Below are 24,034 nucleotides of genomic sequence, written 5' to 3' on the forward strand. Positions count from 1 at the left end.
TGTGTCTCTGTCAAATAAATAAAATCTTTAAAATATAAAAAATAAATAAAAGGGCTTGAAAACCAGTATCAGGTCTATTCAAACATGTAAGATGTCAAATGTTAATACCCCACGGACGACACCTGTTCTTCTGTGCTGTCACGTCACCACCCCGCCTACCGCTCTGCTCTAGTGAAATAAAACAGCGAAGTTAAACTCCTAAAGACACTAGAGTTGACAGAGTTAAGGAGAGAAGCCTGAAGAACCATCATAATGATAATTTAAATAACAGCTGTGCTAAAAACACAAAATAAACTTCATGATGTGGCAGACTTGGAATTTCAGTTTTTCAGCTCCCTAAGTCTTCAACAGCCACCATCAACAAATTTAAGTTTTAAGTATGCAAAATTACTCTTCACTCCTCTTGATAAAAAGTCACAAAACTCAGTGAAAAGACATCAAATTTTCCTTTTTAAGTGTTTATTGAAAAGATGAACTTAACTGTCATTGTAAATTACCTTGCAAACAAATTAAAATTAACTTCATCCACAGTTTTGATTAAAATATTTTTTATGGGGACGCCTGGGTGGCTCAGTTAAGCGGTTGCCTTCGGCTCAGGTCATGATCCCAGGGTCCTAGAATGGAGTCCAGCATCAGGCTCCCTGCTCAGCAGGGAGTCTGCTCTCCCTCTCCCTGCTGCTCCCCCTGCTTGTGCACTCTCTCTCTCTGACAAATAAATAAAATCTTTAAAAAAAATTTTAATATTTTTATGAATGAGAACTATAACATTAATAAATAACACTGACTATCAAAGCCTGCTTTCCTGCCCACAAATCTTTTTTTTAAGATTTTATTTATTTGACAGATATGCTTCTGTAGTGCAAGGTGGGAAGAAAAGGAAGATGAAGAGGGTGCAGCTTCATTTTTAAGTGAAATCTCCCTCCATTGAATCATGCTAAATAACTCTCACTTTGAAAATAATGGTGATAAGAAACAAAGCCCCAGAATCACTTGGAACTAAATTCCTAAGAAAAGGGTTCTTAAACTCATTTGCCTATTTATCAGGAAAGTTGTGGGTTTGTTTTTTGTTTTTGTTTTTGTTTTTAATAATCACATCCAGGGGTGCCTGGGTGGCTCAGTCGTCTCGGGTCATGATTTCAGGGTCCTGGGGATTGAGCCCCACATCAGGCTCCCTGCTCGGCGGGAGGCCTGCTGCTTCTCCCTCTCCCACTCCCCCTGCTTGTGTTCCCTCTCTCGCTGCGTCTCTCTCTGTCAAAGAAATAAATAAAATCTTTTAAATAAATAAATAGATAAATAAATAATCACGTCCACTGGCACAAACAAAAACAAAAACACTAACATGTTCTTCCCAAGAATAACATCTCTCTCCAGATCACTGTATAGACAGACGTTTGTTTTTAAAAATCACTGATTGGAAAAAAAAAAATCACTGAGGGGTGCCTGGCTGGCTCAGTCAGTAGAACATGCAACTCTTGATCTCAGGGTTGTGAGTTCAAGCCCACATTGGGTATAGAGATTGCCTACAAATAAAATCTTAGAAAAAAAAACCACTCTCCTAAAACTAATACTACACTACATGTTAACTAATTTGAATTTGAATAAAATCTTGGAGGAAAAAGAAACACTGACTTACAAATAAATTATTCATGGATTCATAGGGCTTAGTCTGGATCGCGTAGACAGGTAAAGTCTAGCGGAAGAAGTGAAATTTAAGCTGAGCCAAAAGTGAGAAGCTAACCAGGGTGAAGCTCTGAGGGGAAAGCATTCTAGGCCAAGGGAACTGCATGGGCAAAGGCACCACACAAGACTTAGTTAAGGAGGGGCACCTGGGTGGCTCAGTTGTTGGGCATCTGCCTTGGGCTCAGGTCATGCTCCCAGGGTCCTAGGATCGAGCCCCGCATCGGGCTCCCTGCTCAGCGGGAAGCCTGCTTCTCCCTCTCCCACGCCCCCTGCTTGTATTCCCTCTCTCGCTGTCTCTCTCTCTGTCAAATAAATAAATAAAAATCTTCAAAAAAAAAAAAGAAAGACTTAGGTAAGGAATGGAAAGATAAATGGCTTGAGCAGGGAGCCCAAAGGGGAGAGTAGCAAGCAACTGGGTGATAGATTTCTTGATTAGCATTTCTTGATTAGCATTTGAAAATGATCATAATCGTTTTTTATGTTAAAGTTTTTTTTTTAATTTTATTTATTTATTTGAGAGAGGGAGAGCACAGAGGGAGAGTGAGAAGGAGAAGCAGACTCCTTACTGAGCATACTCCCCGAAACTGATCATAATCTATCTATAATCAGCCTTCCAGGGCACCTGGGTGGCTCAGTCGTTAGGCGTCTGCCTTGGGCCCAGGTCATGATTCCAGGGTCCTGGGATGGAGCCCGGCATCGGGTTCCCTGCTCGGCGGAAAGCCTGCTTCTCCCTCTCCCTCTGCTGCTCCCCCCGCTTGTGTTCCTGCTCTCGCTCTCTCTCTCTCTGTCAAATAAATAAATAAAATATTTTTTTAAAAGTAATAAATAGGGGCACTTGGGTGGCTCAGTTGGTTAAGCGACTGCCTTCGGCTCAGGTCATGATCCTGGAGTCCCAGGATCGAGTCCCGCATCGGGCTCCCTGCTCATCAGGGAGTCTGCTTCTGCTTCTGACCCTCTCTCCTCTCGTGTTCTCTCTCTCATTCTCAGATAAATAAATAAAATCTTTAAAAAAATAAAAAATAAAAGTAATAAATAATAAAATCAGCCTTCCTTTAGGTTGTTTTTAAAGACTCATAAAAATAGCAGACTAACACACACAAAAATTCAAATAAAAGCAAACAAAAAGGCAAAATATTCAAGTTAAGTGATATCATTAGAATAAAGATGAAATTTCTTTAGAACTCCTGTAAGCAAGAGATTATAGCACTTCACACCCCCTAAAACTTTCACACCATTTATATATCCTGCTAAACTTCCACAAAGGTGCTCAGAATTTACTTTACACTTTCTGGTGATGGGCAATTTCTAGGCTTTCAAGTACTTTTGTTGTAAATACCCTGAGGCACTTTTGCTATACTAGCAGACTCTTAGGCTCTGTATTAAAGGCCACAACTGGAGCACTCCCAGAAAATTAAACACAGAATTCACTTGTGCATATTGGCCTAAGAAAGACTGAATTTCTGGAGACTGCATAAAACTTGATTTATCATCTTACATGAAACGTGGTAACAAGGTAGTTTTATGTTTGTGGTCTGGGAATTGGCTCATCTAGCATTTCATCAACGTTCTCTATTCTCAGGTCATGGCTCTGCGCAAAGACTTCATTATAGGGGCGCCTGGGTGGCTCAGTCGTTGAGCGTCTGCCTTCGGCTCGGGCGTGATCCCAGGGTCCTGGGATCGAGCCCCGCGTCGGGCTCCCTGCTCCGCGGGAAGGCTGCTTCTCCCTTTCCCACTCCCCCTGCTTGTGTTCCCTCTCACGCTGTGTCTCTCTGTCAAATAAATAAATAAAATCTTTAAAAAAAAAAAAAAGACTTCATTATACAGAATTTACAGACATATTTGAAAAAGTATAAATAACAAAAAAAGTCATTTAAAAAGTTATATACTTAAGAAATTAATATACAATCTGGTGCCTAGCAGTCAGTTTCCTTTTTTTTTTTTTTTTTTTTAAGATTTTATTTATTGGGCGCCTGGGTGGCTCAGTTGGTTAAGCGACTGCCTTCGGCTCAGGTCATGATCCTGGAGTCCCTGGATCGAGTCCCGCATCGGACTCCCTGCTCGGCAGGGAGTCTGCTTCTCCCTCTGACCCTCCCCCCTCTCATGTGCTCTCTCTCATTCTCTCTCTCAAATAAATAAATAAAATCTTTAAAAAAAAAAAAAAAAAAGATTTTATTTATTTATTTGACAAGAGAGAGACACAGTGAGAGAGGGAACACAAGCAGGGGGAGTGGGAGAGGGAGATCATGACCTGGGATCATGACCTGAGTCAAAGGCAGACGCTTAACGACTGAGCCACCCAGGCACCCCAGTCAGTTTTATTTTCTGTGTCTGCAACCTGTAGCAGGTATTTTTTTTGGCACGTATGACCCGGGCCTGTATGAGGATGAAGACACAGCATACCAGCTCAGAAGTAGTACATGACCTCTGTCCTATAAACAGTGCTAATAAGCTACTGGAAATTGCGATCCCATCTTTAGAGTTTTTTTTCAATCCCTCCCTCCCTATATACTTGGAAATATTCTTGAAATAAAGTCAACCTTCTTTGGCAAATGCAATGCCATTCCTTTGAGACACATGGATCACAAAATCAGAACTAAAAATCATTACTATAGTCAAGCTTAAAAAAGAGAATAAAAAGAATTATGTGACCTGGTACAAAAGGTATCTGTGACAAAACAAAGTTTAAATGGGGGTACTATTTAGGGTTAGGAAATGAGCTGCTAAACAAATCTCACATCCTAATATCTTTTTTCAAGCATTTTTCAAAGAGAATATGTCGTTGGTTCAATAGTTTGTAATTTAGCTTCCTTTAATCACCATGTACTTAGCTAGGTGTGCTAGATGCTCAGAAAACAAAGATGAACACTTCACCTGCACTAATAAGTTCCACAAAAATAATGCCAACACAGCCTGAAAGCTTAAATCCTTGACTGTCTCAAGAAGTCCAGGACCTATCACTTGCACTCCAGAGCTCCAAAAGGTTCACAGACCCGAGATGAGGGCACCGAGGTCACTGCCGAGATGCTAGGGTTAAGGGCACCTGTAAACTGCAGTCTGAAAAAGGTTGCCAAATGTCACCTACACCTCCTCAACCCGCCCCGCCCCCAGTCCTCTTTAAAAATAAAGAGGGTTTTTAAAGGGAACTGTCCAAGGTGACCACCTGACACGGAGGAACGCTTTAGTGTGACATATCAATAAAATAAAATTGTACGCTCTATTTACAGAGCGTTGCTATACAACATCTAAGTGTTGACAAAGTGTCAACCAAGACACAAAAAACATAAAATAAGACCTCTTTCTTAACAGGGTTAAGACGTCAAGAAGAAACTGACCGAAAGAGGGAGATCTCTAACTTCCCAAAGCAGCAACCCCCTGGAAAGGTACTGGAACCAGCGGAAGTTACATATCCAGGACAGAAGTGTTTAAATGCCCCCCCCCACACACACACCATCGTAAAAGTTTGAACCGCCATCTGACTATCTTACGGTGGTCGGAAACTTCCCTAAACTACCACAGGCTACCGGCCACCCTAAAATCCCCACCCTCAGCCAACCTCAGGTGCCCTCAGGCCAAGCTGCGGCTTCCTCCCCGGGCCTTGCCTCCTCATCTCCCTCCCTTCTCCTGGACACTCACTAGCCTGCCTCGGCTTCCGACGCCGGCCGGGGGTCCCAGGGACCTCGCGACCGCCGGGTGGGTCCGGGGGGCTTCGGCCTCAGGCCCGCCCCGGGAGGCCCGGCGCGCCCTTCCCGGGCCGGGCCGCGACCCCCGGCCCCCGGCCCGCCCTCGGGCCCGGCCCCCGCCCTCGCCGCCGGCCGGCCCTCACCTCCTCGGCGTGCTTGCGCAGCGCCTTCTCCCGCTCGTACTGGGTGATGAGCTGCTCGTTGTCGTCCCGCAGCAGCTCCAGCTCCACCTGGTGCTCCTGGTCCTGCGCGAACACCGAGTCCAGGTTCTCCAGCACGGCCACCACCAGCGGCATCAGCTCCTTGACCACCTCCTCGTCGTAGCGCCCGATAAGCCGCTCGAACTCGCGGTAAATGGAGCCGGCCAGGCCAGACACCCGCTCCGACATCACGGCCCCAGAGCCGCCGGGCTCCTCCTGGTACACCACACCGTCCTCCAGCTCCATGGTGGCGGGCGGGCGGGCCGGCGGGCGGCCCGGGGCGTCGCCGGCTGAGGGGGCGGCACGGGCCCGCACGGGACGGGCCCGGCTGGGGCTGGGGCTGGGCTGGGGCTGGGGTTGGGGCTGCGCCCGGCCGGGTGGCGGGTCCGGGCCCGAGGAGGGGAGGGGTGGGGTGAGCGCACTCAGCCCAACGGCCGCTGCACCAACTGCCGGGGCGGCCGGGCCGCGCGCGCCACACGTCACCCGCGGGGCGGGATCCGCGCCGCGTCGGCCCGATGGGCGGGGCCCCGCGGGAGGCCAGGCGCGGCCGGGGGCGGGGCCATGCGTCACCGTGCGCGGGCGGAGGGGGCGCCGTGGCGTCAACACTCCGCGCCGCGCGGCCGACCCCTTCGCCAATGGGAAAGACTGCTGGAGGAGGATGGCGAGAACTGTCAGCACCCTGCGGGATTTGCAGGGCGGGTCCCAAAGGAAAGGGAGGGGTTCTGGAAGAGGGACTCTCCGTCCAGAATTAACATAGCTAACATTTCTCTTGCCTTTTTCGGCTCACAAAGGGTTTTCTCATTTGTTCTTGCGACAGGCGTGGTGTGGTAGACGTTTGGCCTCCGTTTCACGAACAAGGAAAGTAGGCCCAGAAAAGTTGTAGTTCACTCAAGGTCACGCGGCCAGAAAGCGAAGGAGGCTGATCTGGGGCTCAAACCAGTTCAGATTAAGAATCTCGGGCTCCGAGAAAACTAGGAAACAGAGGGAGAGGGAAAGCACCTTAACTAAGACGAGGTCTCCCTAAGTTATAAGGTGGTCTCGATAGAACTTTTTGGGGATAACGAGAGCAAGGATAGCCTAAAACAGGAAGTGTAAAGCATTCTGGAGAAGGATAAAACTAAAGCCACATCTTGCACTTTCCCAAACACTGAGTTTCTGTGCTTCTCCCGTCCAACTTGGGAGGGTGGCATTTCCGGGCTCCAGCCACCCTACTTTCCTCTCGTCTTGAAAAGGGGCGAAGCGGGGAAGTGAGGGGTTGAGGAGTACAGGAGAAAAGGGGTGGAGTCTCTGGGGTGAGTAAGTCCCATGATACGCGAGGTCTCCGCCGCCTGGGAGAGCATCACGTGTGGGGAATGACACAACACCCAAGCCTCAGGCGGGCTGAGTCGAGGATGGCTTTCCAGTCTTCTCCTTTAACCTCTATAAATGGGGCGGGAGACACTCCCCAAAATCGCCTCTCTTGGAGGCAGGTGACTCAGGCGTATTGAGGCCGGTCTCTTCTAAGAAGGAAGAGGAGGCAGGACTTGGATAAACGAAGGTTTAGTGAGGGAATAGGCCACTCCCAGGATCAAATACCCTCGACTCCTTTTGTAAACGAGTTCGAGTTCTTTCTACTGAGTGTGAATTAGTCTTTCAAAGTCTTCCACTCTGGACCCACCAAAACAGTATGGATATTGGACATAGGCCAACCTATAAACTCGGAAGGACAAAACTGAAAACACTAAGACTCACAGCGGTCTGTACTGTCCCTCTTTCTCACCTCACTCCATACCCACCCTTACATTGTTTGTGTATATGTCTGGGTCAAGACTTGCTCTAGACTCTTTTCTTTCTTCTCTTCCTGAGGGCTGTCAGGTAGATAGATAGATAGATATGTCTCTCTTTTCCTGGGAGTCAGAGGAGCAGGAAAACCTAGGGCAAGGCTTTATTTTGTCTTTCCACAATATTATCATACACATCAAAAAATTGAAGGGAGGGGTGCTTGGCTGGTTCAGTCAGTAGAGCATGAGGCTCTTGATCTCTGGTTCCTGAGTTCCAGCCCCATGTTGGGTACAGAGATTACTTTTTTTTTTTTCCTTTAAGATTTTATTTATTTGTCAGAGAGAGAGAGAGAGAGCACAAGCAGGGGGAGCGGCAGGCAGAGGGAGAAGCGAGCTGGATGCCGGACTCCATCCCAGGACTCTGGGATCATGACCTGAGCCAAAGGCAGACCTAGGCGCCCCCCAGAGATTACTTTTAAGAAGGAAAAGAAAAAAATTAAGGGGAAAAATGTTGATATTTTAGGTATGCGATTATAATAAAGACTTCATAATAAGTATGCCTCTTTAGGTATAAATTCAATATAGAAAGATATGAAATATATATTTATGTCTTGATTTTAAGCTTCTGCTAGCTCTCAGAGGTAATATTTAATTGTTTAAAATAAAATCCAGACAAATATCCATCAGATGTTGAATAGATGAATAAAATATGGTGTATGCATATCTTGGAATATTTATCATTCAACAATAAAAAGAAATGAAGTACATGCTACAATATAGATGGACCTTGAAAATATTATGCTAAGTAAAAGAAACCAGTGGCAAAGGACCACATATGAAAGAACAGTGTCTGGGGCGCCTGGGTGGCTCAGTCAGTTAAGCATCTGACTCTTGATTTTGGCTCAAGTCATGATCTCCTGGTGGTGGGATTGATCCCTGGGTTCAGCTCTGTGCTCATTGGGGAGTCTGCTTGAGGTTCTCTCCCTCTCCTTTTGCCCCTCCCCGCTCAAATAAATCTTTATTTTTTTTTTAAAGATTTTATTTATTTATTCATGAGAGACAGAGAGAGAGAGACAGAGGCAGAGGGAGAAGCAGGCTCCCCGCAGAGCAGGGAGCCCGATGTGGGACTCGATCCCAGGACCCTGGGATCATGACCCGAGCCGAAGGCAGATGCTCAACCAACTGAGCCACCCAGGCGTCCCTCAAATAAATATTTAAAAAAAAAAAAGATCAGTGATTGCCTTGAGCTGGATGGGGTAATGAGGGAAAATGAGTGATGCTAATGAGTATGAGGTTTCTTTTGGGGGTAATGAAAATGTTCTAAAATTGATTTGTTGATAGATACATGACTCTGAATATACTAAAAGCCATTGAGGGGTTCCCTGGGTGGCTCAGGTCATGATCCTGGGGTCCTGGGATTGAGCCCTGCGTGGGGCTCCCTGCTCAGCAGGGAGTTGGCTTCTCCCTCTCCCTCTGCCCCTCCACCCTGCTCCTGCTCACTCACACACTCTCTCTCTTTCTCAAATAATAAATTAAAAAATCTTTAAAGGCCATTGAATTGTATGCTTTAAAAAGTTGAATTTTGTGGTATGTGAATTACATTTCAATAAAGCTATTAAATAAAAATTTATGGTTACAATGCTTTATAGTAAACTCAATAGAAGCATACAACCACGTGATAGAGTGGAAAGAAAATGGCTTTTAAATTGAGAACCGGGGCGCCTGGGTGGCTCAGTCGTTAAGTGTCTGCCTTCGGCTCAGGTCATGATCCCAGGGTCCTGGGATCGAGCCCCGCATCGGGCTCCCTGCTCTGTGGGAAGCCTGCTTCTCCCTCTCCCACTCCCCCTGCTTGTGTTCCCTCTCTTGCTGTGTCTCTCTCTGTCAAATAACTAAAATCTTTAAAAAAATAAAATAAAATAATTTGAGAACCTTGTAGTTCTAGTATGAACTTGTCCTCTTGAACAGCTGATGCCAGAAACAAGAAAAGCAAATAGTTACTGTGCACCTACTGGGTGCCATTCACTGCAATAAGGATCTATGAGCCTCAGCTTCTTCATCTGTAAAATGAAAGAGGTATGTTACAGAATCTGTAAAAATTTCTTGCAATTCTATTTTGTTAAAGATTTTATTTACTTATTTGAGAGAGAGAGAGAGAGAGTGCACATGGGCTGGGGGGGGCGGGTGGGCAGGAGAGGGAGAAGCAGGCTCCCGGCTGAGCAGGGTGTCCGAAGCAGGTCTGGATCCCAGGACCCTGGGATCATGACCCCAGCTGAAGGCAGATGCTTAACCAACTCAGCCACCCAGATATGCCCCTCTATTTTTTTTTTAACTTAAGTAGGCTACATGCCCCGCATGGAACCCAATATGGGGCTTGAACTCACAACCCTGAGATCAAAACCTGAGCTGAAATCAAGAGTCGGACGCTCAACCAACTGAGCCACCCAGGCGCCCCTCTTGCAATTCTAAAATCCTATGATTCTTGGGGAGGGGGAGAAATAATAATAACATAACATAAAATAAAACCCTATGATTCTTTTTTTTTTTAAGATTTTATTTATTTATTTGACAGAGAGAGACACAGCGAGCGAGGGAACACAAGCAGGCGGAGTGGGAGAGGGAGAAGCAGACTTCCCGCTGAGCAGGACCCTGGGATCATGACCTGAGCCAAAGGCAGACCCTTAACGACTGAGCCACCCAGGTGCCCAAACCCTATGATTCTTGTTTGTAGGTTGGAGTGAAAGACAGGAGAGAGGGCCTTGAGATTTAGTCCCATTAGTCAACTCCTAATTTCGGAGAGAGTAATCCTACCTCCTGTACTCAACCACCTGGATAAATTTCCAGCACCGTCTAGGGCTGAGATTATTGTTAAAGACTAAGAGTCATTCAGGAAAACAGGTCATGTTGTGCACTTTAGAGTAAATGTTTATTCTTGATTCCTAAAAGGAAGGAAATTCCATTTTAAGAGATTATTGGCCTTACAAAAATAGTGAGGACACTAATGGGGGTAGCAGAGGGGAGGAGTTGATGGAGGCAGGAAGGGAGGTGTTTCTTCCGAATCACAATGACTATAATCACTGGAAGACTGAAATTACTAGTCCTGTTGTTTGTCTAGCCGTCTGGAACTTTTATGGTTATTTCTATGTGAATCAATTTCTCTGCTTTCACACTGTATTTTCCCATAGGTGGAGAGAGGGTCGCTGAAAGAAGAAGAGAAAAGAGGGCTCCCAGCTCTCAAGGCCCTCCACCTATGGCAGTGTGAAATGACAAGTAATCACAAACTAGATCAAAAACCAGAAAGTCCGTGGTGAGACAGTCTAGCTGTGGAATTCAGGGTTCTTGAAAAGTTCCAGAGGACTTTTCTCAGCCCTCAGTTTTTCCTTTGAAAGCTTTTTAAGGTGTCAGGATAAGATGGATAAATCTGTCCAGGTTCTAGTTCCAGGAAGGTCTCTAGGCAAGTGCTATTCCCTTGAACACCCCCCACTTGGAACTTTGGACTAGCAGAAATTACCTCTAAAATGAGGAAGCTGGGGCACTTGGCTGGCTCAGTCTGTGGAGCATCCAACTCTTGATCTCAGGGTCCTGAATTTGAGCCCCACTTTGGGCCTAGAGCTTACTTTAAAAAAAATAAAAAATAGGGGCAACTGGGTGGCTCAGTTGGTTAAGCGTCTGTCTTCAGCTTGGGTCATGATCCCAGGGTCCTGGGATGGAGCCCCGCGTTAGGGCTCCCTGATCACTGAAATGCCTGCTTCTCCCTATCCCTCTGCCCCTCCCCCTGCTTATGCTCTCTCTCTCTCTTCCTCGCTCTCTCCCTCTCTCTCTCATGAATAAATATTTAAATAAAAATAAAACGAGGAGGCAGGATATATGGCTGAAGCAAGTTTTTAATGGGTCCAAGGAATATTGGTCATATTTGTATTCATGTCTATTTTTTCTCCACTTCCTTCTGACTTGGGTTAAGTGAAAGAAGAGGCTCATCACCTACCTCAGTATACTTTTTACACATAGAGCTGAAGTTCACTCTGGGAATAAAAAATATATTTTTCTATTTTTTTAAGATTTTATTTATTTGTCAGAGAGTGAGAGAGCACGAGGGGAAGTGGGGCAGGGGGAGAAGCAGACTCCCTGCTGAGCAGGGAGCCCGACGCAAGGCTCGATCCCAGGACCCTGGAATTATGACCTGAGTTGAAGGCAGACGCTTAACCGACTGAGCCACCCAGGCGTACCAAAAGGTATAGCTTTAAAAGAGCAGGTTGGATTTTTCCCCTGATTACAGACAAATGCAGACTCACTATAGAATATTTGCTAAAGACAGAGAAGAAAATTAAAATCACCCATAGAATCCTACCTTCCAGATATCACATGGTTAACATTTGACTGTCTATAGGGTGATCCAGGAAGTCTTCATTGTCCCTGGGGAGAGGAGTCAAGTACATACAAGGGGACTTCTTTTCTCTGGAGTAAGTAAGCACCCAGTGAGACTTGCCAGCAAGAAACCTGAATTTTGGTCCCCCACGCCACCCCCACTCCCTCACTTGAGTCTCTTAAGTAAATAGATGAGAAAGACATAGATTAAAATTTCAGGAAACGTCACACAAACCCAAAGCCCATTTCCAAAAGTCTTTAAATAGATTTCATTGGGGATAGCATTGCAAATTCATTCTAGTTTAGAAATTAATTTTGACACACTTATTAACAGTCATGCTGGGAAAGGAATGGAGGTGAGAAGAAACTGTCTATTTCTTCTAAATGCCAGTTCATTTGTGTATATGATTTTGGGGGAAGATCCCAATGATCCAAAACATCACTCCTGAAATCCACCATCTTTAAGAAATTAGTGCAATTCAGCCAACACTTGTTGCCTAGGAAGTGCTGGGTCCTGTGCTAGGCCCAAGGTGGAGGTTCTAGGCCAAGATTAACATAGATCAGGCATAGTACTTGCCCTCAAGATGAGCAATTTAGTAAGGGAGGCAGGCCTGGGAGGCATAAACCATGTGCTAGTGAAATCTACATACATACAAGGTACAGTGATGGCAAAGAGAAAAGAATATTTATGTCTGGAGGTTATTTAGGCAAAGGTGTCCTGAAGGATTTTGCCAAGGGGAACATAATCTCAGCAGATGCTTGGCTTAGAGGTTAACTCTCCGATTCAGATAAGCAGAGAAAAATGATTTATTTGTTTTGTCTAAACCAAATCTGGTCTACTTTCTGAGACCACACTCAAAGAACAGACCTAGTTCAAAGGAAAGCTTGGTCTAAAAGGATTTTTGAAACAGATCCTTTAGCTCACATGCTTGTGTGGTCTCTCTTGAATAAGAATACTGAGTCCTGGGGTGCCTGGGTGGCTCAGTCGGTTAAGCTGTTAAGCACCTGCCTTGGGCTCGGGTCATGACCTCTGCTCAGCACAGAGTCTGCTTCTTCCTCTCCCTCTGTGCTCTCCCTCTCAAATAAATAAATAAATAAATAAATAAATAAATAAATAAATAAATAAATAAAACATCTTAAAAAAAAAATACTGAGTCTTTTGGCTACCCCCTCCTGACCCTCCCCTTAAGAATACTTAGAGTAAGAGGGCAAAGTGTGTCTTTAGCCTCTTGTTGGAGGTGGATAAAGGTGAATGGGATCTTTGGATCTTCTGGCCTCTTGCTGGTCTCAAGCGAGTGATATTCTTGTGTGCCTGGTCTCTGGATATTCAGCTGACCTTCAAAGTTAAAGTTTTGAGCTACTGCAGCTCATGCCCTGCTCCCCATCCCCCGTGTATTGCTCCCTGTCTCATTTGGCCTCCTTCGACTCTGATGTTATGTGAAAAGTCTGGCTCTGATGGCAGACTTCCCTGCAGCCCTCACCTCAGAGCCACCTGCTGCCTACCATCCACTTCTGCCACCAAGTCCACAGGCTAGGCTGGCAAAGCGAAGCCTCTGGGCCTCCCAGGGCCTAACCCCACAGCACAGACGACTTGATGTACCTGTTCCTTGGTATGGGTGGTCTTCGGGACAGCATCTTCCTGAGCCCCAGATGAGAGGAGGGTAGAGTCCTCAGTGGTACATTTATCCAACACCCCTCTTACTCTCTGAAACAAAGCATGGACTTCCAAAAATAAGGATGAACATCTGATCGTTTTATGTTCTTCATACCTGTTCTCCTTTCCCCCATCCTACCAATCTTCCAGTCTGAATAAGTGAGGCCTTGGGGCGCCTGGGTGGCTCAGTTGGTTAAGCAACTGCCTTCGGCTCAGGTCATGATCCTGGAGTCCCGGGATCGAGTCCCGCATCAGGCTCCCTGCTCGGCGGGGAGTCTGCTTCTCCCTCTGACCCTCCTCCCTCTCATGCTCTCTGTCTCTCATTCTCTCTCTCTCAAATAAATAAATAAAATCTTAAAAAAAAAAAAAAATAAGTGAGGCCTTTTCCCATTGTTCTTTCTCCATCTCGACTTCAACTCCTGGTTAAATCTTATCAGTGATCGGGGCACCTGGGTGGCTCAGATGGTTAAGCGTCTGCCTTCGGCTCAGGTCATGATCCCAGGGTCCTGGGATTGAGCCCCACATCGGGCTCCTGGCTCACTGGGGAGCCTGCTTCTCCCTCTGCCTCTCTCCCTGCTCATGCTCTCTCTCTATCTCTGTGTCTCAAATGAATAAACAAAATCTTTGAAAAATAAATAAAATAAATAAATAAATCTTATCAGTGATCACTGATTTTCTCTCCATCTTGGGTGCCCTGCAGGTGAGGCCACTAATATGCTGAAATGGTGGGGGCGGGGCAAAGAGGGGGGCAGAATACTGTGAGTAAGGGGCAAGAATTTTGTCTTGTTTGCCAGGTTAATGTCTTGGTGTTTATGCTTCAGCTGATTTTAAAGATCTTTCCCTTAGCATTCCATCGGCATCTGTCCAATCTCCCTCCCTGCCTCCCCATCCCCATGTTACTTAAGGTAATGGCCATGGTTATGGGTGTGAGAAATATTTGAAAGAGCCAATGGACAGAACTTGCTAGATTTAGAGGGTGACAGAAAGGGACTCACAGGTTTCTGGCTTGGGCAAATGCGTAAATGGTGGTACCACCAATCAAGAGAGCTAATTCAGGAAGGAAGGTTGCTTTTTAAAATAAAATAAGGGACGCCTGGGTGGCTCAGTCGGTTAAGCATCTGCCTTCGGCTCAGGTCATGATCCCAGGATCCTAGGATCAAGCCCCACATCGGGCTCCCTACTCAGTGGAAAGCTTGCTTCTCCCTCTACTGTTCCCCTGCTTGTGACCCCTCTCTCTCTGTCAAATAAATAAAATCTTTTAAAAAATAATAAAATAAAATAAGTTAGGGGGTACCTAGGTGGCACAGTCATTAAGCGCCCAACTCTTGGTTTCAGCTCAGGTCCCTCAGGGTGGTAAGATCAGGCTCTGCGCTCAGTGCAGAGTCTGCTTGAGATTCTCTCCCCCTCTTTCTCTGCCCCTCCTGCTTGTGCTCTCTGTCTCTCTCTAAAATAAGTAAATAAATCTTTAAAATAAAATAAGTTCACTTTGAACACTTTTGGTTTGAGGAGCTTCTGGACTGGATCACAAAGAAAGATAATAGCTGGACAAACCATTCGAAGTCATTAATTTATGAATGTAGTTAAGATTTATTTGTGGACGATACTGGTAGGATGAATCATTTTATGAAACCCATGGTCCAATTTCACCCTTTATATATTTTTTTAATTTTTAGGATTTTTTATTTTTTATTTTTTAAGTAATCTCTGTACCCAACATGAGGCTTGAACTCACAATCCCAAGATCAGGAGTCCCACGCTCTACTGATTGAGCCAGCCAGGCACCCCCTCACCCTTTATATTTTGTTTAATCAACTATTTTCTACCAAATAGCTAGATGAAATCAGCAACCCTGAGGGAATGGGAATTTTATTGGAGAAGGGAAAGAAGCCTGAGCTAATTTTGGAGTTTATGTCACTGCTTCTTAGGAAGGCAGATTTGGAAAAAGAAGTTAGGTTAAGAAAGAATGTTAGTGAGGTGGCTGGATGGCTCAGTCATGTGAGCGTCTGATTTTTGGTGTCTGCTCAGGTCATGATCTCAGGGTCGTGAGATCAAGCCCCTTGCCCAGCGGGGAGTCTGCTTCAGATTCTCTCTCCTTCTGCTCCCCTACTCCTCTCTCTAAAAAAAAAAAAGAAAGAACATTAGTGTCTTTCTCCCCCAACTTTCCTCCCATATTATAGCCAATGAGACTATGGCCTAACGAGTGAGAAGCTTCAGGGCATCTGGCTGGCACCAGTCAGTGGAGCGGGCGACTCTTGATCTCAGCTTGTGAGTTCAAATCCCACGTTGGGTGTGGAGCCTACTTTAAAAAAAGAGAGAGCAGCTTTGATTAGAAAGCCGAATGAGGGCACTGGCCACAGGGATAGGGGGTGAAGAATGAAGATCCTAGAAATGAAACAGAAAAATCCTCAAAAATGAAATAGAAAGCAAGACAACATTACTTTGCAATTTTGCCTGGGATGGAGCCTGTCCTGATAAGACTTTACTCCCTCTAGAGAAAGCTGGGAACTCGTCCACACGTTGCCACATCGCTAGGGCCGCGGCTGACTATTCAATAGCAACTATGCATGTATGCATATGTAATCACCGTGCAAACTGTGGTCATTACCATCAATGTCTGTTCCCACAGAAAAAGTACAAAAATCCAGCAATAAGGACAAGGCCAATCCACAAACAGAGAACAGGATATGAACAAACTAAAACACAATCAAGTACTGTTGAATCAGTTTTCTATTTAAGGTCTACGGCTTATCTAAAATAAAACAGAAGAAGAGGGGCTGGTTGGGAACAAGGTGTGGTATCTGATCAGAAGGGAAATCATCCCACACGGGGCCTCTGTGACCTTTGTCACTTTTTTCCTCCACATCCTCATGTATGAAAATGACTCACCCTCACGCCGGCAGCCTATTTTTAGTGGGAGCAACAGAACCGGTCAAACCCCTAAGCATAGTAACCTTTGCCAAGCGACAGCCTCACATGTGAGAAGCAGGGAACTCATCTGTTCATTTCAATTTGATCTGTGTGACTCAAGGGGCACCAGAGAGTCGACCTCTTTCAAAATAGATATTTGCCTTCTGCCTCCGTGCTGGGAACTCCCCGCAGAGACTGATTCCTTTGGACGTGAGAGATCTGAGCAGTAGGAGGTCCCTTAGCGAGCAGTGGAATCCAATTCCCTCCTTTTACAACTGAGGAATCACCCACAGTCACCCTCTGGCTGCAGTGAAGCTCGTATCTAGAACACTGGACTCAGCTCAATGCCCTATTCGGCCTCCATTTTTTTCAAATTCTGAAGTCAGAAGTCAAATAATGCATATTTGATATAAGATGGTAAGTCCAGAAGAAGAGGACATATTCTGGCCTATGTCCCATTCTACTGTTACATAAATGTTGCATATAAGGGAATAACATTTTGCTTCCTATCAAATTGGCAGAAATCAAGACTCAGAGGCATATATTCTTTTTTTTTTTTAAAGATTTTATTTATTTATTTGACAGAGAGGCAGCGAGAGTAGGAACACAAGCAAGGGGAGTGGGAGTGGCAGTGGGAGAGAGAGAAGCAGGCTTCCCGGCGAGTAGGGAGCTGGATGCGGGGCTCGATCCCAGGACCCTGGGACCATGACCCAAGCTGAAGGCAGACGCTTAACTGACTGAGCCACCCAGGCGCCCCATCAGAGGCATATATTCTTTACGGCTTTGTAAAAATGTTAAAATTCAAAATCTTGGCCAAGCACAAAGCAATAAACACCAGTGACCGAGAGTGTACAAGGGGTCTGGAATTAGCTCCTGGGGTCTGAATTATGCTTCTGCCACTTAGTAGCTGTTCTGCCTTAGACAAGTTAGTCTCTTGTTCCATAGTTTTCTCTTCTGTAAAATGAGGTTGAGAATAAGAGTACCCATCTCCTAGGGTTGTTGTGACGATTCAGTGAGATAAGACACATATAGCACTTTGAATAGTGGCTGGCACATAAGATAAGCTACATTATTAATTCCTGTCAAATTATTAGCGAGGTGCCAAGCCCAGCTCTATCTCCTTTGGGCTTCTCTTCTTACTAGGAGTCACTCTTTCTTTCTTTCTTTCTTTTTTTTTTTTAAAGATTTTATTTATTTATTTGACAGAGAGAGACACAGCGAGAGAGGGAACACAAGCAGGGGGAGTGGGAGAGGGAGAAGCAGGCTTCCCACGGAGCAGGGAGCCTGATGCTGGGCCGGATCCCAGGACTCTGGGATCGTGACCTGAGCCGAAGGCAGACGCTTAACCAACGGAGCCACACAGACGTCCCTCAAATAAATAAATAAATCTTTTAAAAAAAATCATAAACATATAAAGGCTATGAAAGATATCAGAATATGCCACTCCCCCAAAAAACGCCTCTTGGGCATATGGATTTTTTTGAGCTAAAGGCTGTTAAGAACTGGTAGACTCAGTGGGGTGCCTGGGTGGCTCAGTCGTTAAGCGTCCACCTTTGACTCAGGTCATGATCCCAGGGTCTTAGGATCGAGCCCCGCATCCGGCTCCCTGCTCAGCGGGAAGCCTGCTCCTCCCTCTCCCACTCCCTCTGCTTGTGTTCCCCTCTCTCGCTTGTGTCTCTCTCTGTCAAATAAATAAATAAAATCTTAAAAAAACAAAACAGAACTGGTAGACTCAGGAAAAGGTCAAATACAGGTGCAAGGTTTCCTTTTGTAAAGGAAACTTACATTTATAAAAGAAATTTCCATTTGTAAAACGTGTCTCCCTCCTTCTTAAACCAGAAAGAGGAGGGCTCTTGACAACTCTTATTTTTGGAGAAGGTACCCACTTAAATCTGCATAACAAACCTTCCTAAACAACACATGTTTACCATACTCTTCCTGGTCACCTTCCCGTAGTTTGCCTTCCCTGCCCAGAAGCCCCAGACCCCTTTTCTTTTGTTTAGCCTTAGATGATAGATGAGCCCAAATTCTAAACTCACTCTTTTGAGGCTGTTCATCCCTGGGTTCTCCCATATATACATGTGCCATGCACATGGTCATAAAGTTTTATTTGTTTTTCTTTGGTTAATCTGCCTTTTTTTTTTTTTTTTAAGATTTTATTTTTAAGTAACCACTACACCCAGTCTGGGGCTCGAAATTTCAGCCCTGAGATCAAGAGGTGTACGCCCCACCTACTGAGCCAGCCAGGCACCCCTGGTTAATCTGCCTTTGGACAGTCTAATTTATACGTTCCCAGCTTGAGAACACAAAATGGGCAGAGAAAAGATGTTTTTTTTCCTCCCCTACGACTAGAAAGAAGTATGCAAACAAGAATAACTATTGGATTGGTAGGATAAATTCTTCTTTCTTTTAAATTTCCTTAAATACTGCCTTTCTAGTGTGTTTAATAAAAAGCAAAAGCAAGACACTAATGTTCATTTTTTTTAAGTTTATTTATTTAAGTAATATCTACCCCCAACGTGGGGCTCGAATTCATGACACCAAGATCAAGTGCTGTATGCTCTTCCTTTTTTTTTTTTTTTTTTTAGGGTTTTTTAATTTTGGGGTACCTGGCTGGCTCAGTCTATAGAGCATGCAACTCTTGATCTCGGGGTCGTGAGTTCAAGCCCCACATTGGGGATAGAATTTACTTTAAAATATATATGTATAGGGGCGCCTGGGTGGCTCAGATGGTTAAGCGTCTGCCTTCGGCTCAGGTCATGATCCCAGGATCCTGGGATCGAGTCCCACATCGGGCTCCCGGCTCAGCGGGGAGCCTGCTTCTCCCTCTGACCCTCTCCCCTCTCATGCTGTTTCTCTCTCGCTCGCTCTCTAAAAAATAAATAAAATCTTTAAAAATATATATATATATATATGTATATGTGTGTGTGTGTGTGTATTTTTTAAAGTTTATCTATTTTTAAGTAATCTCTACAACCAATGTGGGGCTCGAATCCACAACCCCAAGATCAAGAGTCACACACTCCACCAACTGAGCCAGCTAGGGGCCCCATACTAACACTCATTCTGATCAGAAAGTGAGTGAACTGCAGAAGAGGGAGACCCGTTTCTTCCAGAGAGTACTGGTGCCCTTTCCCAGAGGCCTTTTTATCTGATCTGTATTAAACTGTCCTAGGGAGTTTGTGAACCAGGGGGGGCTCCTGAACCTGGCTTCCAGAGAATTTGTTCACCCTGCTTTGATCCTTTCAGTGTTTCCCCGGTCTCCCTTTCTTTACTCCACTCCAGAGAAAGAATGTCTCTTGGGCTTAATAACTTCAATTTTAACTGCAGGAAGTTTAGGGGGTCTTTCCAGACCACTCTCTGCTGGGTAGCTCCTGGAAAATGACTAGATGCAAAACGAGACTGGGGGATGAGGGAGACAACATTCCAACCATGAGGCATGCCAGGGAAAAGGCAGGGTCATCTGGTAGGAGATAAAATACTCCAAAGAACAAGCACTGGATTAAACTATAATTTGCGGATTTGGAGGTAGAAGGTTAAAGTCCAAGGTACAGGCTGGCAGCTGGGACCGGACTGGGAAAGGAAGAGACAGGATGGCAGCATATGATGCAGGAACGAGAAGGCAAAGACATTTCCTGCTCACAGAATGCCTTGAGGTCCTCCTTATTTCCCAGCTCCCTTGGAGTTATGCAAGGCCAGTCCACTAGTTCTGGTCCATGGACTCAAAGGAGCAGTGACATCCAGGCCAAACCAACCATTTAAGAGCTACTGTGGGGGGCGCCTGGGTGGCTCAGTTGGTTAAGCGACTGCCTTCGGCTCAGGTCATGATCCTGGAGTCCCTGGATCGAGTCCCACATCGGGCTCCCTGCTCGGCGGGGAGTCTGCTTCTCCCTCTGCCCTTGCTGTGTTCCCTCTCTCGCGTTCTCTCTCTCTCTGTGAAATAAATAAATAAAATCTTTAAAAAATAATAAGATTTTGGGCCCCTGGGAGGCTCAGTTGGTTAAGCGACTGCCTTCGGCTCAGGTCATGATCCTGGAGTCCCGGGATCGAGTCCCGCATCGGGCTCCCTGCTCAGCAGGGAGTCAGCTTCTCCCTCTGACCCTCCCCCCTCTCATGCTCTCTGTCTCTCATTCTCTCTGTCTCAAATAAATAAATAAAATCTTTAAAAAAAAAAAAAGAGCTACTGTGGGACCCCCCCTCCACCCCCAGCTTTCTCTGCCCTGTAGTGCAGCATCATAGAGGTTTTGTATTGAGATGACAGATTGGGGAAAAAACAGGCTCCCAGAATCACTGGAAGGGGGCACCTAACTGCAGAGGTGCTGGCCCTGCAGCAGATCTTGGTTAAGTTTGGTTTTGTTCCGTGCAATGGACTCAATGTTCGTGTTTCCTCCAAAATTCATATAGTGAGGGGCGCCTGGCTGCCTTAGTCAGTAGAGCATGCGACTCTTGATCTCAGGGTTGTAAGTTTGAGACCCACGGGGGACATAGAGATTACTTAAAAATAAAATCTTTAAGAAAGAAAACAAAAAAAAGCAAAATTCAGGGACGCCTGGGTGGCTCAGTTGGTTAAGCGTCTGCCTTCAGCTCAGGTCATGATGCCAGGGTCCTGGGATCGAGTCCCATGTCAGGATCCCTGCTCAGGGGGGAGCCTGCTTCTCCCTCTGCCTACCGCTCACCCAATACTCGTGCGCGCTCACGCTCGCTCTCTCTCTCTCTGACAAATAAATAAAATCTTTATTTTTTTTTTAAAGATTTTATTTATTTATTTGACAGAGAGACACAGAGAGAGAGGGAACACAAGCAGGGGGAGTGGGAGAGGGAGAAGCAGGCTTCCCGCTGAGCAGGGAGCCTGATGTGGGGTTCGATCCCAGGACCCTGGGATCATGACCCAAGCCAAAGGCAGACGCTTAACAACTGAACCACCCAGGCAGCCCAATAAATAAAATGTTTAAAAAAAAAAAAAAAGCAAAATTCATATAGTGAAATCCTAACTCCCAGGCGACGGTGTTAGGAGGTGGAGCCTTTGGGAGGTGATTAGGTGTGAGGGTGGAGCCCTTATGAATGGGATTAGTGCTGTGGGGGTCAAGGGCAGGCCACCCCTACGTGGACTTTTTTTTTTTTTTTAAGATTTTATTTATTTATTTGACAGAGAGAGACACAGCGAGAGAGGGAATACAAGCAGGGGGAGTGGGAGAGGGAGAAGCAGGCTTCCCGTGGAGCAGGGAGCCCGATGCGGGGCTCGATCCCAGGACCCTGGGATCATGACCTGAGTCAAAGGTGGACGCTTAACGACTGAGCCACCCAGGCGCCCCCTACGTGGACTATTTAGCATGAATATTTTTCTGAGCTGAAGTCAATTGAGACCCTGTGGGCTCAAGAGAAACTTTTTGCCTCTCCCTTAACTACATAGAAGAATCTAAAAAAAAAAAAAAAAAGATTCTAAAATTGGGGGTCTTTCCCAGAACAATGATTATTAGCTGGGATAAGTTTTATCTGAGTGACTCATCTGTAGGGCAAACATCTAATTCCCAAACATCTGCTCTGTTTCTTATTGCTCTACGAATTGTATTCCTTCCCTTCCAAGTTCCAGACCCCTCCCCCCTTCTCCTTAGCTCAGGCTGACATATATACCTCATTTTGCCTGACTGTCTTTGGAATTTCCATGTCTGTGCAGATTCCCCATAGGCATGAAATTAAATTTGATTTTCTCCTGTTAATCTGTCACATGTCAATTTCATTCTTGGTCCAGCCTTCAAAGGACTTTTGAAGGGGACAGAAATTCTAGCTCCCCAACAGTGCCCTTCTAGTAAAACCTCCTACCACATGAGGTTGTGGTGAGAACATTGCTGTCCATGAAGAAGGGGCTTCTCATCAGACCCAATGTAAGCATTCAGTTCACTGCACTGAGCAAAACCGAACTTACCCGAAATCTGCTGATGTGGAATCTGGCGGCATCATGATCTTAGACTTCCCCCTCTCCAGAACTGTGAGAAATAAATGCTTATTGTTTATAAGTCACCCAGTCCATTGCGTTTTTCTCTTACACAGGTCCGATGGACTAAGGCATTAAACCACTGAGACCTGTGATTGGCTTTTTGCCCTAGCACAACCTAGCCCATCCCGACTAATACACAAGGCTATACAATCATAGTATTACAGAAATTACAGATTCTGTGATATTCAGCCCCAATCTGGAGAGCCTGGGGAGACAAACTGAACCAGTCCAATATCATAATCATCATCAGTGAAGACAAAAGACACCAGGCCCATGACTCCTGGAGAGTCAAACCACAAGAAAGCAAGAGGGAGATGAATGTGAAATCACTGCTCTGAACGGTGCATCTCTTCAGCCACATAATCCTTCCCCCAGAGAGTTTTCGTCTGAAAGACTAGACTAGGGTCAAGTCAAGCGGAGAGACTGTTACAGGCAAAGAGCCCGTGTCTTTGCGAAAGGCTTTATTTTATCTAAGTTTAGAAAGTGGAAACAAGAGGAGGGTTGTAAGAGAATGTAAAAATAAATGCGATTGAGGAGCTTAAGGAGAAAAAAAATCAAAGGTATTAGAGTCATCGCTCTCATAGTCAAGAGCAGAAAACTTAAGAATGTCAGAGGAAGGCAGTACTGTTGAATAGAAAGAAAAAAGATGACTGATCTCATTTGGGTTGCCTTGCGATCCTTGGGGTCTCATTGGGCTGGGGAAGGGTATAATTCCTGAGGACAAGATATTCTGTGGCATAGTGTGGTAGTTAAGCACGTGAACTCTGGAGCAAGAGTGACACGGAGTGACAGCCGGCCTCGGCCATTTACTAGTTTTGTGGTCTTGGCTAAACTCTTTAACCTTCCTGGGCCTTCATTTTCCCCATCTGTAAAATAGGAATTAGAATCAGGCCCACCTCGTATAGCTGCTGCACCAGACTATGTGAGGAGTCTCTTACGACTTCCTTCCCCGATGAGCAAATTTTGCAGGTTTCCCCCAAAATCTCTTCTCCTCCCCGCCTCCCTTGAGGATCAGGGTCTCACTCAGAAGATTGACGAGGTAGTTTCCTTATGCATATCGCTGAGCCAGAGACAGAGGAGCGACCTGTGTGCAGTTTTGTTTTTTTTTTTTTTGCGAAACACAGGCAATTACCTTCACCAAATGATCCTGCTGTTTGATTTGTAGTTTGACTCTGGAGTCAAAAGTGGGAGGTTCATACTTCATTCTTGATTACGGGCAGTGAAGATTCCCTCGAGACTCATTCCTGATTAGTATTATGAATGGCCTCTCTTTGCCCTGCATCCCAAGATGCCTTTCTGTTTCTCACACGTGGGCATTAATGCATTAGTTGTTGTGATTCCTTAAATCATTAATAGCAAGACAGTCATGACCTGAATCAGTTCTATTCTTTGCACAGTGTTAGGCTTAGCTGGCTTGTAGGTTTCGACTGATGATTTCTTCGCACCTCACAGTGATACCTCGCGAAAGTGAGACTCAGGAATAAAGGCTTCCACATGGTGAAGAAGCACACACGAAATTTAGAGCCAAAGCTCTGGCCCTGCATGGACTGGCTTTAAATGGTTCTACTTCTTCTGGCTGGCTGACTTTGGGCAAGTCACCCACCCTCCGTGAGCTGCAGTTTCCCCACCTAAAACCTGAGGACAATAATAGTATTTACCTCACGCCCATTTCCGCTCCAACAAGATGAAAGAAACTATCATGAACCAGGAGAAACTCGCCAAACTGCAAGCACAAGTGCGCATTGGTGGGAAAGGAACTGCTCGCCGAAAGAAGAAGGTGGTTCATAGAACGGCTA

The 24,034-nt window shown here is 45.6% G+C and overlaps 1 protein-coding gene across 2 annotated transcripts in view; it reads right to left on the minus strand.

Annotated features, from left to right (window-relative positions):
* Positions 1 to 6,005, minus strand: part of SPAG9 (sperm associated antigen 9) — a 137,778-nt gene extending 131,773 nt beyond the window's left edge. The window contains exon 1 of one of the 2 annotated variants that reach the window (XM_081805223.1): positions 5,504 to 6,005. In XM_081805223.1, the coding sequence (XP_081661349.1) occupies positions 5,504 to 5,806 (303 nt within the window). In that variant the 5' untranslated portion in view covers positions 5,807 to 6,005. The remainder of the gene's footprint in view (positions 1 to 5,503) is intronic. The other variant, XM_081805221.1, reaches the window with a different exon arrangement.
* Positions 6,006 to 24,034: the final 18,029 nt, after the last annotated feature.

Source organism: Leptonychotes weddellii, chromosome 15 (genome assembly GCF_054177405.1).
Source record: "Leptonychotes weddellii isolate Sample4059 chromosome 15, ASM5417740v2, whole genome shotgun sequence".
Lineage (NCBI taxonomy): Eukaryota > Metazoa > Chordata > Mammalia > Carnivora > Phocidae > Leptonychotes > Leptonychotes weddellii.